The 14,248-nt window shown below is 36.3% G+C and overlaps 1 protein-coding gene across 1 annotated transcript in view; it reads left to right on the forward strand.

Annotated features, from left to right (window-relative positions):
* The first annotated feature begins 3,580 nt into the window (after positions 1 to 3,580).
* Positions 3,581 to 14,248, forward strand: part of Slc7a11 (solute carrier family 7 member 11) — a 65,724-nt gene continuing 55,056 nt past the window's right edge. The window contains exons 1-3 of the mRNA XM_027926742.2: positions 3,581 to 4,111; positions 8,342 to 8,468; positions 12,219 to 12,334. Of these exons, the coding sequence (XP_027782543.1) occupies positions 3,835 to 4,111; positions 8,342 to 8,468; positions 12,219 to 12,334 (520 nt within the window). The 5' untranslated portion in view covers positions 3,581 to 3,834. The remainder of the gene's footprint in view (positions 4,112 to 8,341; positions 8,469 to 12,218; positions 12,335 to 14,248) is intronic.

Genomic DNA, 14,248 nt, shown 5'->3' on the forward strand with positions numbered 1-14,248 from the left:
GAAACTAAGTACTTTATAAAATCCGAGGGAGATTTTTCAGACCACAGAGCCAATCGGGCTTTCTTAGGAACGAAAACAGCTTGATCAGACTAAGACTTTATAAATGTCTCTCATTTCTGTATATTCCCTTTTATTGCATGAGGATTTGGGGACATGTCTGCCAGTTGTTCTAGGGTCACATCTTTCCTACTTCCAACAGATGAGAGTAGGTAGTTGTACTTCTCTTCAGAAATATTCCAGCTCAGGTCATATTCCAATATATTGCAGTCAGAGAGATGGATATTTTTGGCCAAGCCTGGATTCTATGCCCATATTTATAACCATGGAACAGAAATTGTTCTCACAAAATGGTAGCTACCACGGTATTGCTTGTCCACTTCATCCATGAGTTGCTTTTAGGGAACTGGAACTACTCCTTAACCACTAAATAAGTATAGGTGAATAGTCTCTTAATTTGACAGGAATGTTTAAAATAAAGCCAAAAGCAGGAGTAAGAACATACATTTACTTGCTTTGAATTCATTTTTATGGTAGATATTTGAAAACCATCCAAATTCTTAGTTTACAAGCTTAGAATTGATGATTACAAGAGCTTGCTAACATTAACAATAATTCAACATTTTCTTTGTAACTTGCATTTTTTTTTTCCAAATTTCTGGGTGGTTAGAAGAGACAGGATGGCAGGATGGTGTCTTTGATAGCTATGAACAGGTTTGAAGAAATTTTGAGTGTGACTCTCTGGAATGATTACACAGTCTTTTCTGCCCTGAGTTTACCTTAAACAATTTTCTTCACAAATATTTTTAAAATAATGCAAAAAAATGGTATTTAATACTGAAGGAACATTTTTCCTCCATTCAAATTTATCTAACTTCATGTCTGAGGGAGCCTTAGTCTCAATTTATTAGGCTCATCATTTATAACAAAATTTCAAATTGAAGTGTGGCTCTGTGTTAGAGACAGAAGGGTTCCCCCAGGGTCTTGGTGTTCCAATTTTAATTCCTATTTCTTCAGGGCTAATATGTTCCCTTTTTGGGGGGAAATGAAAGCCTTTTTTATTCCCCCCCCCAGGATCATTAATCAAGAGAATTGTGTAAGTGGAAAGAAGAATAAGGAGTTGGAGGAGAAGTGGAAGGAGGAGTATCTTTCTTTAGTTTCTGTGTTTAGGAGTTGACATGATTCAATAAGAGAAACTTCCCACTTTTATTTTTTGGAGGACATACAGCTGAGAAAAAGTATTAATTTTGACTTTTATTACCCTGACTTGGCATATCCAAAGCAAATTATGTAGACTTCAGATAGATTAAAAAAAGGATTATGTAGCCCCAATTATTTGCATGGTGAAACACTGATGTGGGGTGATTTTCTCAGGTGCTTACCTAACAGAGCAGGGCTCTGGGATTCCGCAGTACTTTTCCAGTAGCTATGTCTTTCTGGTATTATCCTGGCACCCCTCTGCCCACTCCTACCCCACCCAACCTTCCTCTCACACACAGGTTTTTTGTTTATTGTTTTGGTTCAGAAGTTCAGAAACATTTAATGGCGCGTGTAAATGTAACTCCAAGATAATGACGTCTAATGCTTCTTGTTAAATTCAAAACCACATACAACCCCAGCCAAAAATAAGAACTAGGACTTCTTTTCTTTTTGTATTTGTTTTTTTGTAGACACTTGGTTGGGAAAGTCAGAAGTTTAAAAGTGTTTGCCTTTTGGACTTTTTAAATAGAAACATTTTAATCTTAGCTTACAAGTCTAATATACTTTATTTTTATTACTATAATCTTTTAATAATTCATTTTGATACATAAAAATTATACATATTAATTGGGTACGACATAATATTTCAATCCACCTGTACATTGTGAAATGTTTAAGTTAGTTTAAACATATTTATCCTTTCAAACACGTTATCATTTCTATATGGTAAAAACTTACAAAATTATAACTTTTTAAAATGTACAGTCTCTTATTGCTATTTATAGTTATCCTGCTGTGCAGTAGCACACCAGACTTTGCTTCTATTTGACTGTAGGTAACTTTGCACTCATTAATTTTAATACATTTTAAAATTATAATCATAACAAGGCTGGGGTTGTAGCTCAGCAGTAGCGCACTTGCCTGGCATGTGTAAGGCATTGAGTTTGATCTTAGCACCACATACAAATAAATAAAGATATTGTGTCTCCATCTCTAACTAAAAAAATGAAAAATAAAAAATAATCATAACAATCCACACATCCAAAAAAATTAGATACCATATCATTACCTTCATCATCTATTGATATCATTACCTTCATCGACTATTATTTGTATATCGCTTTTCAGGGTTTTGCTCTATGCAATGCTTTTAGGTAATCATAACTATTGGTTAATTTTGAAAGTAGAAATTTTTTGTTAACTTGAAATGTTGCTGAAACTTCAGTCCTTATTCCCAATACTAATCCAATTGTGAGACATGGTTTTGAGAAAAAGGAAAAAGAAGTTTTATTGCTTTGCTAGCAAAGGAGAAACACAGGGGACTTCTGTCCCCAAGGCTGTGATTCAGCCCATCAGCTTCTTGGGGGCTATAAAAGAGGTGATTCAAAGATTTCATTCCATGCATTGTCTGTTGGAGTTTTAATTCACTTGTTAATTTGGGATAATAATTTCTGAGATCTTCTGATACCATCCCCAAAGTCTGGATTACTTTGTTCCTATGGTGGGCGTGTGCTCAAGGACATAACTCTGCCTAGGATGGGAACAATGAGGTTATATTCAAAGCATGGACACTGTCACAGAAGGAACAACATGCAAATGAAAATCTGTATCTTCTACTTTAGGATATCACCTAGTGCTGATGAGAATCAGAAAATGACTATTTTCTGAAGTCGCTGTGATTTTTAAATTTGTGACACTCAGATGATAATTTTAAATACTGTTTTAGTATGAAGAGTAAGAAATAAAATGATTTTGTCTTTTAATGTTGGTTAAGACTTACACTTGTTATGCGTGTACAGGCAGAATTTACAGAGTATAGACTCTTTCTAACTCTGTAAATACATAGAATTAATTGTGTTGCTAGGATACACAAAATAAAAAAAAAATCAGTAAGATATATATTACGAAATCTAAATTTTGTTTCTATAAACAATGCAGCTTCTAGGTGCTTTCGATTAACAAGTTGTGTGTGAAACATGTTTTATATGTGAGTTAGAGAAAAAAAAACTCTTTAAAAAACTAAGTCATCATTTCCTGTTTCATTTTTCATTTTCTTTTGGCTCGCAGGGCTTTCCTCTCTCAACAGGAGTTACTTTAAGTTTGTGAGAAGATCTGTTCTGAGTTGACTTCTTCTGGATTGGTTAAGATCTCTTTTAAGGGTGTGCTTTGTTCTCGGAAAAGCTTAGGTCGGTGAAGCAACACGCTGCTACCGTTTGAAAAAAAAAAAAAAAAAGCTGAGTAATGCTGGAGGCTTCTCCGGTGGCTGATGCAAACCTGGAGAATTTGCATCATCATGTAGCTGGAGTAAATTGATGTGACAGGCGGGAGCTTAAATACAAGCCCATGAGGAAGCTGGGCTGGTTCATAAGGCTAGGGCGGCGGAGCCCGGGCGGCAGCCACGGTGCTGGGACCAGGAGCAGGGACCGAGAGCCCCGGGAACACACAGGTGCCCGAGAGTCATTCGAGCGCTTTGAAGGATAAAATAACACCTTTGAGTTTTTCACCTGTGAACACAATAGCGCTGAGACACTCTGAAAGCAAAGAGGAGGAGACCGATCAGTCACCCCAAGAGACACTAAAAGTTGAAAGTTTTGCTTTTTCTTCCCCTATTTGATTTTTGCCCCGTGTGTCACTACTATGGTCAGAAAGCCCGTGGTGGCCACCATCTCCAAAGGAGGCTACCTGCAGGGAAATGGGAAGGGGGCGCTGCCCTCCGCGGGGGGCAGCGAGCCCCCGGAGCCGGAGAAAGTGGTGCTGAAGAAGAAGATCACCTTGCTGAGGGGCATCTCCATCATCACGGGCACCATCATCGGAGCCGGGATCTTCATCTCCCCCAAGGGCGTGCTGCAGAACACAGGCAGCGTGGGACTGTCGCTCGTCATCTGGACCGCCTGTGGGGTCCTGTCCCTTTTTGGTGAGTGCACCTCCTTCTCTGGGATGTGTGTGGGCGTGGGGCTGGAAAGTTCTGGTCTCCGGGAAAGCCAAGAGTAAATGAATGGCAAGAGCTACAAGGATTTTTTCCTTCGTGTTGGGGTATGTGCACTAGGCACACACCGTGCTCCTGGTTGGCGTGATCCTGAATGCTCTCGAACGGCTTCCTGCAGGCTATCCTCTTCTCTTTCTGACCCAAACAGACTCTTTCCTGACTTTCCCTGTGCTGAGGAAAGCAAAAAGTTAACTTTGACGACCCAGAAAATACACGCGGACTTTCTGTGCCGGGCAGTGGTGCTCGGCTGTGTCGGTTTGGGGGCGTTCTGGCAGCTGGATGGCTACAAGAAACACCTGTGAGGTGAAACCTGGCGTGGCCTTCAGAGGCAGGACTCAGTGTTCACAGAAGTCTTCCTGACTTTTTATTAGCGGAACAAATGCGTGGCAGTCTTTTCCTTCCGAATTTTTTTTAGGTTCGTGTGCTTGTCAATTCCAAACTTTCAAATAGCTGGACATGGAAAGATGTGTGATGGACAGAACTCGATTCAATCACAAATCGAGAATGTTGCAATGGCCTCAACATATTTCAAGGCATTTAAAAAAAAATCATAACATCTGTAAACACTTGCAATATAAGTTTAAAAACTGCAGTTGGATGTTAGTTTTCTGTACTTGCCAAGATCTGTTTTTCTCATCTAATTTATTTCACTTGGTCTCCAGGGACATAGATAATTTGTCCACCTGTTCACTGAATTGATCTGAAGAGAACTGGTACAAGAAGTATACTTATTATTTTTTTTTCCAAAATATATTTCTCTTATATTGATTTGAGAATTAAAATTAAAGAGAAAATAAATGCCTTCTCATCAGGTGAGCGAATTACTACAAAGCTACCTGAATTAATTATAAAGGTGACAAAAGCTGGCGAATTGTTAAAAAAAAATTGATTTATGACATGGGGTAGATGTCTAAGATATATTTGCTCTCTTTGGAACATACTGTGCTTAGATTTCAAAAGATACTACAGTTTATAGTTACTAACTCTTTGTTCTAACACTAAGACCAAGTGCTAACTCTTGGTTGGTCCTCTGTGTACCAATCCATTCATTCCTTCTGCTCAGGTCCTGTGATGGCTGGGGCAGTCATCTAGAAGACTCAGGTTTCCATTTTTAGGAAGAAGGTGTTTTAAGTAAAGTCTGTTAAAGCAAAGTCTTAGTATAGAAATATCCTTAGAGGAATTATTTTTGTTGGTCTTAAGAGTTTGTGGTATTATTTATGTGAATGAATTGTACTTCTTACACTATTTATTTCATATCACAGTTGTATATCATTATTTTCCCATTGTTACTTTTCATCCTTGCCAAATACTTTGGAGTCATATGATGATGAAAAACCCTGATAGACCCCTTAGCTACTATTAATATTAAATGGTTCTGGCAAATGCGGTGTATAGGTAAACTAAGAGAAACCCAACTGCGGATCATCTTTAACATGACTTTGTGCACCCCCAGCCTTTGCTCTTTCTATAGCACCTGAGGTATTTAGAATAAATCAATATGTAATCAGAATGACAACCCTCTCCTGGTCTTTGCAAACTCATGCACTTGCAGTCCCCACTACATGACTCAGTTTTTGCACACAATAAAAGTTTATTCATATGTAATAAAAAAAACCACTGAGTACTAAACTGGTAAAAGGGATGTTGACTTTTATGGTGAAAATATGCTGATTCATAATATCTTGTGCAGAAGCTTAAACAAAAAAAAACTCTAAGGGGAGTGTAGCATAGCTAAGGTTACACTGGACCTGATACCTGATATTTTTGATTAGTAATTGCAGGAAGTGTGCTCTTGTGTTAATCAACTTGTTCATATTTGCATTGCATTTTCCACTTAAACTCTTAGTATCTCTCAGGAATGCCTCCCTAATAGGAAGCAAAGCAAAACTAGGACTAAGAGTCAAGAATTGGTAGGTATAAGGCTGGGGCTGGGGCTCAGCAGTAGTGCACTTGCCTGTCACGTGTGAGGCACTGGATTTGATGCTCAACGCCACATATAAATAAAATAAAGATATATCAACAACTAAAAAAAGAAAAAAAAAGAATTCGTAGGTATATAGATGGTCTCCTACTTATAATGGTTCAACTTATTATTTTTAACCTTACAATAGTGTAAAATAATAATAAATTTTTTGTTAGATGATTTTGCCCAACTGTAGGCAAATGTAAGTATCCTGATTACCTTTAAGGTAAGCTAGTCAAAGCTATGGTGTTCAGTATTTTCAACTTAAGATGGGTTTGGGGATATAACCCCTCTGCAAGTGAAGAAGCATCTATATTTGATTTACAACTTTTTTTTTTTAATGCCAGGGTCAATACATGGATTTTTTTTTTAATCCTGTTTTGAACCTTTTTCATCTGGGCAAAATGGTTATGGAACTTGAGACCTTTAAATGAAAATCTCATTTCCCCAGAATTCAATTTAAACCTAGGGCAACCATGCTAGAGTTTCAGCAAAGCATAGCAAGGTCCAGGTATTGATTCTCTAACAATAAATTCCGAGGTACTTAAGGCTGTTTCCAATAACATTTTATATTGGATGCTTTTCTAGACCGCTGACAAACATGGTAGCTTTTCCCAATAGAAGGTGAATTGCAGCTGGTATAATTAGTTACAAATAGACAACACCTATCAGTGATCCCTGAATATTTATCTGCAGACTAGTTATGTAAGAATGATCCATGGGAATTTTTGAATCCCTCTTTTGGTGAGTCTGGACTCTCTTGCTTAGAGGCTACATCTAGAGTATCATCCTATAGTCTGCTTTTCATTTGATTGTTTTTGCATTAAAAAAAGAATTTCCACAAGAGTTTTTGGACTGATGAGCATTAGAAATCGTTTGGAATGGAAATACTGTATTAAAGAGAAGGATCAGATCAGGGGTGATTGGCACATGTTTCATAACTACCTCTGAACAAAGAAAAATTTATTATGAATTTCACTGGTTTAAGGATGTGTAGCGCACAATCTACAGACTACAATAAAATTTATAATACTCTTTACTGTAAATTCCATAAAGCAAATTAATTCTCAAAAAAAAAAAAAAAAAAAAAACACCAGAATTTCCTAGGTGATTCTGGTAAATGAGGTTCAGGAATCAGATAAGTGATACTAAGATTTCACTGAATATCCAAATTATATTTATGTTGGACGGTTCTGTATGAAGTACTCCTGATAAGTGGTAACTTTCTGCATGAATAGCTTCTGAAGACACTCAGGCAAACTTAGCAGTATAGATAGAACTTTTCACATGACATTAAGATCTATTTTTCATTTTCTTGATAATTAGTTGTTCAAATTGATAAGTACAGCTGTATTTCACGTGTGGTTTGCTGTGTTTCAGGCCCAGTGCTCTGTCTGGCAACCATTGTCACATACACACAGCATTCTTGGGAGGTAAAAATGGAGATTTCCATTCCATAGGGAATGAAACTGAGCCTTGGGGAGGTAACATAACTTGCCCAATTCCATGGGAATTGTATTACTAAATGTTACTATTTAGTTTATACTTACTTTCACCTATATTAATGTACATGACAGCATCTCTTTTTTTAAAAAGTATATATACTTTCAACCATCCAGAGTGTACACTTCAAAAATGTCCAGGATGACCTTTCCCACAAACAGAATACCGCAGAATTTGTTGTGTTGACAAACTATATCATGCAAATTAAATTAAGTCTTGCAAGGGTTATAGTCCACATTTTGCTGAAGAACAGATAACTCTTACTTACATTAATTTGCCACAGAAACATCATTTGTTAAAAGAGCTCTCCACATAATGAGGTCAGTTTGGGATAATTACTTGTCTTGTATACGGTTATGCTTTTCAAAAAAACAGGTCAGTACTACTGGCATCTATCTTCTCTTTTTCCTTTTGCTCCCAGGTTTTTCCAACTCCAAATTCTGAATCATATGATATTGTTTAGAAGTTCATGTTTACCATTTTAAGTAAAATGACATTGTTTAAATAGAATGAAGTAGGTCTCCAATGTGAGGAAGTTAGAAGAGGAACTTGCTAAGTCTCAGCAATTAGATGATGTCATTTCAGACTCAAGTAGTTACTTTGCACGCAACATTAGCGTCAGTAAGAATTCTACCACTAGGTGGCCTGATTATGTATTAAATTTGTACCTTTTTATTATAACCGTTTCACAGGAGCCTTGTCCTATGCTGAATTGGGAACAAGCATAAAGAAATCTGGAGGTCATTATACATATATTCTGGAAGTGTTTGGCCCATTACTAGCTTTTGTGCGAGTCTGGGTGGAACTGCTCATAATACGGTAAGAATATAAGAAAAAAATAAGGAAAAATAAACCTTAGTCATCCTATTCTTCTGAGTGACTTGATTATTTTTAACTCATCAGAAATATGTATTTCATGTGCCTATGTTGTAAATGTGTATACTCAGCAGAGAACCTGTGATACATTACCTTTCTGGATTAACATTGTTAGTGTAGTTCTATCATTGGCAGTGGTTCAACAACAACACCAGACTTTTAAAGTACTGCTTACCTTTAATCTTTGATTATTCTCTTTTACTTTTCTAGGATAGATGCTTATTTGAAAAGATATGAAGCATCAAAATCCATCTTGATAAGTCTTACCTTTTGATTGACCAGGCACAATCAAATAGGACAGGAATTGGAATTGTAGATTATGTCATGAAGTTATTTAACTTTACCCTATTTTTATGACTAAGAAACATCTGTGCCTGAAAACAGTATTATCAAATCTTATTCTTTAAAAAATTAAGTTTACATACCATAAATGACTCACTTCCTCACATAAATAGACCAGTGAACTGTAGTTGCGAAAATCTTTTGATTTTATTGTTGTAGGAATGTGTTCCCTTTCCTGATCTTCTTGGCACCAAATAATGCTAAGTCACTCTGAATAGCAGGTTTCCTTCAGCTTTGTGGGAGACTTATGATGTCATAAGAGTGTCACAGTCCCTTAAAGCTACTGCCTCATAGGATGTGACTTGCACTTTCTGATTACAAAGCTTAATAGAAATAAGGAGGGAAACTTGATCTTACTGTATACTTATCAGACATACATAGCTGAGAGCTAATAGGAACTTTTATTCTGTCATTTACAGTAAGTGGCAAATGCAAAGCTAATGAATATCCATTAACACTAATCATGATCTTTATGGTGTTAGGAGTCTCTTTTCAAACATAGGGCTTCAGAGTAGTAGAAACTTCAATGGCAAGTCAGTCTATTCTCATTGTAGACATTTCTGCATTACTTAAAACTTCTTATAACAAAATAATGATAAAGCAGTATTTTATTCCTTTTCTCAGGTCCCCTTACCTGGGATGTACCTTCTGTTCCTTTCTGATTATCTGAGGCATACAGGCATACACTCTTCCAGGGCCAACTTATATCTTATCTTTTTCATAGACAATTGCATGTTTATTCTAGTGGATAGTGTTTCTTTCATCTCTTAAATCTTCTGAAAAGATGTGGTCTCTGCTTCTCATCTAACAATGAACTCAGCACCTTGTATTTTTTGACGCAGTATTTCAGGTGACTGTGTTCTGTTTCCCTGTATAAATTGCAAACATTTCAAGAATATAAACCCAGGTTTTAACACCTTTTGTAGCTCTTTTTTTTCCCCCTTCTTGTAACTCTTATACTACTTATATGAGTGCCCTGTATATACTGGGTATAAATTGATACCTTAGATTCCTGTCCCTCTTCAGCATGCATTTGCTGTGTAACTTTGGCTAATTGCTTGGTATTCTTATGAGCATGATCATTCCATTTGCAGTGGCACAGATATGGTGCTCATTCATTAATTTATTCATTTCACAAACTGCTACTGAATGGTGAATGGCAAGATAAAGAGATCTAAATTGGAATGAGTCACAATTCCTACTCTCAAATAACTGATAAACAGATGCTGTTTTAATTTTGAAAAAACTGTTTAATGGTGTGTAGTGTGTGTGTGTACAGAGAAAATGACTTAGATAAATTCTAGAAGCTTTTCAATGTGTGTGTGTGTGTGTGTGTGTGTGTGTGTGTGTACCAAGATATATATAGGTTAGTCATACAGGACTCCTATCAATGGAGTGATCTGTCAAATAGGCAGAAAACAAATGACTTGAGGAGACACAAGGTACCTAAATAATTAGTCATTCTTTTCTTTTACTAATACCCATGATACCAATATATTTCTTATTAAAATTATACCTTAAGTTACCATTGCCAGAAATAATCTGTAAAACACATTCAAGGAAAGAAAAATCACCCACAGTACATAGCATGGTTCATTAAACTGAACTCAATCCTTCACAATATATTCAATACGTATTGTTCCTACACCATGGTACACATTGCATTAAACAATGGGGGAAGAGGGGTTATTCAGGTAGAATAACCTTGTGCCCATGGAATTCAGGGTCAAGTGGGGGAATGGTTATCTATCAGGTAATCAAATAAGTGAATGATAAGAGATATGAAAGAGAAATCAGGATTCAGTAAGAGTGTACTCTGGGGAGACCTGACTCAGACAGAGGGTTGGAGAAGCTTCTCCGAACCAAGAACAAGTAAACCAAGATCTGGGCTGGGGACGTCCCTCAGTGATGGAGTACTTGTCGAGCATGTATAAGGTCTTGGGTTTGATTCCCAGTACTGCAGATAAAAAGAAACCAAAATCTGAAGTATAAAATATGGCCAGTGAGTTGAAGAGGCTCCAGGCAGAAGAAAAGAGATTTGGATCTCTCTAGTGGGAGGGAGCTGAATGAAGCCTTGAATACAATACAAAGCATTTCCATGTATCCACAGCACATTTTGAAAGTGCTAAAATGACATGATCAGATTTTAATTTGCACATTAAAATTTTTAATAAATGATGAAGAACAGGAAAAATTGTGTCATTTGGAGGAAAGAGGAGAGGGTCTCTAGGAAAAGAAGGAAATCATGAAATTTATGGTGCTATCTGGCACCCAACTCGAGGTTGGAAACACAGAATGGTGGTGGGTTTTCTGATAATCTGGATCCGGTCTGGGCATTAGGTGACCAGGAGAAGAAAGAGAAGCTGAAGGGGAAATTAGATGATGCATGTGTATGGAAAGAATATGCGTTCATGTATAAATATGAGTACAATGGAAAAGTGTGTGTGATTTTTCTCTTACAAATATTTGAAGAATTAAACTAGAATAGTTTATTACCTGTGTTGCTATATACCATTCTGTGTTTCCAACCTTGACTTGGAAACCGGATAGCACCATAAATTTCATGATTTCCTTCTTTTCTTTGAGACCTTTCTCTCTTTGTATGAAATTAAGAACAATCACTTTGTTTTGAGGTTTTGTACTTGAAAGACAAGAAAAAAACAATGCTAAGTATTTAGGCATGAATTTGCATTAATTTGCAAGGAACACTTATGAATGCTGATTTTTTTTTTTTAGGTTGAATTTTGTGTTCCTTCTTCTCACTATACTCCACTCCATTAGATCTATACCATTAACAAATTCATACCATAGCTTGAGTTTTATTACAGACTTAAAAGAGAATGAAGACCGGTTCTTATAAGGAAGGCCCAGTCAGGGTCTCATATAATAACCTAAATTTTTATTTTTATTTGTTTTTTTTAAACTTTTTGTTTTTTTTTTGGTAGTTGTAGATGGACAGAATGCCTTTATTTTATTTGTTTATTTTTGTGTGCTGTGAAGGATCAAACCCAGTGCCTCACACATGCTAGGCAAGCACTCTGCCACTGAGCTACAACCCCAGCCCTAATGTAAATTTTTAAAGAAAAGTATCAAATGTTGGGAGAGCAGGAACAAAGTTGATAGTTCCCAGCCTTGCTCTCAAGGTTGTTTCAGAACAGCCACCAATGTTACAGGCACTGTGACATTTGGAATGCCTAAGTAAACCTAATGAAATATGGAATTCTTAAATTATAGACTTTCATTTTAAACACATTCTCTAAGTAGTAACACCTTCAGATAGAAAACTTGAACTGAAAATGCTGTTCGTTTTTTTTCCCTATAGTTAACCTAAATATATAAAAATCTGTTTAGCCCTGCAGCTACAGCTGTGATATCCCTGGCATTTGGACGCTACATCCTGGAACCGTTTTTTATTCAGTGTGAAATTCCTGAACTGGCAATCAAGCTCATTACGGCTGTGGGTATAAGTGAGTATCACAGGTATAAACATGGGAGAGAAGAAAAGGCTTGTGCACAAAGTCTCTTTAGATGTTTTGCCTAGTAGTACTGTTCCCCAAATTATCTTCTTTTTTTTGCTTACCGTTCCAAATGTGTGCCGGAAAACAGAAAAAAGAAGGCACATTTGGAGTGGTCTCTGCTATTACCTTCTATGTCAGTTTGGCATTGGGTTGATATATACGATGGCCAATCTTTCAAAATAGACAAACAAAAATCACTTTGACAGTAAAATATTAAGTAGGTTGTACCTAAAAAGAGATTAAAGGAAGAAAACCCAATTATTTTGTAGATCTTTGTGAGTTGGAAATCATTCTATCTCCATGAAATGTTGAATCCTAACTCATCCATGATCATGGAGTTATGTTTCTATGTTGGGTGTGTATGCTGCAGACTGTTTACAGTGTTAGAGGCTGCCATCTCAGTGTCATAGTTTTTGATGCCTATTATTGGCCATGGTAAGACTTTTCTTTAAAGATTTTATAATTACTAGCACAATAGGAGATTTCTTTACAAATTTCAAATTAGGAAGTTACTCATTTTTTTTTAATCAGTGTGAATAGATTTTAGAAACTGAAAAAAAAAAAATCAAGAGTCCCATGAACAAAATTACCTAGGTGATAATGAAATCAAATCTGACTCTAACATCCTATCAGATTCCAAATACCAAATCCTTGAATCTCATGGGAGAGGATAACTTAATTCTTAATCATTTTGTTGTTTTAAGAATCAATTCGATTTAAATTTTAACAACTCAGAAATAGAAAGCTATATATGAATAACCGAATTTCATACTCATGGAAAAATGTTTAGGTGGTTGCTCTAAGGTGCTTCGATAGAACAATAAAAAGAACAGTGCATTTTTGACGATAGGTAAGTGGTTAGTTTGCAGGAGAGCATTAGGAATTTCATATAGAAATGTCTCAGATGCTAGGTATATATATATCTCTGAATTTAATAGGCTCATAGTGCATTTCCTAATTTGTCTTGCAAACATGTACACAGCTCTATTCTTCTGTGAGAACTCTGAAAAGAAAAGAAAATTGCTCCAAGTTGACATTTTTCTCATTCTGGGGTGGTAATGGTGTACCTACTTAATCATTGTGCCTTTAATAAACTCTACAGACACGAAGGCAAGTCACTGTACCATTCTTAACTCAGTATTCTCAGTAAATCATGCCAGTGTTATAAGGTGTTGTACAGATTAAGCGACAATGAATGAGACAATATATGTGAAGTGTTTGGGTAATGCTTGTAATTTACTAAGAGCACAATACAAATGGTAGGTATTTATGCTTTTTTTTTTTTTTTGAAAAAGTCATTGGAACTTCCATGAGATTAGGGACCTTAACATGGTTGCATTTCCAGCCCCTCACACAGCTCCCAGCATGCTGTTTGTGCTCAATAATTCTTCGCTCCTGATTGATTTTTGTAAGACAAGGTCTAAGAATTGTTTCTCTAGCAGAAAGGTCTATAGTCTGTATACTTGTTAAATCTGGAAGGTTGCATAGCTTCAGTTACCTCAAGCAGTAGGGGAATTGCTAGTAAAATGAAATAGTTTGCTTGATAAGATGTTCAGATCTAACACCATGAGATTCTGTGGGACGAACCATCTAAACATAGTGGCTCACCAGAACAAACAACCTGGAAATGGAACTTAAATGTCACTATTTCTTTGTAATGTGATCTTGGGCTAATTATTAAACTTCTTTAAGCTTCAGTTTTATTTGTTGGTGAAAGGCCTGTGAAAAGATAATTTATCTTGAATGATTGTAGGAAAATGAAATTAAGTTAGATTTTTAAGACTTTGAACAGAGTACTTTGCCCACAGGAGATTCCTGATAAAGCTGGTATTCGACTAAGGGATTGGACTAACAGCCATTTTT

This window comes from Marmota flaviventris, chromosome 7 (assembly GCF_047511675.1).
Source record: "Marmota flaviventris isolate mMarFla1 chromosome 7, mMarFla1.hap1, whole genome shotgun sequence".
NCBI lineage: Eukaryota > Metazoa > Chordata > Mammalia > Rodentia > Sciuridae > Marmota > Marmota flaviventris.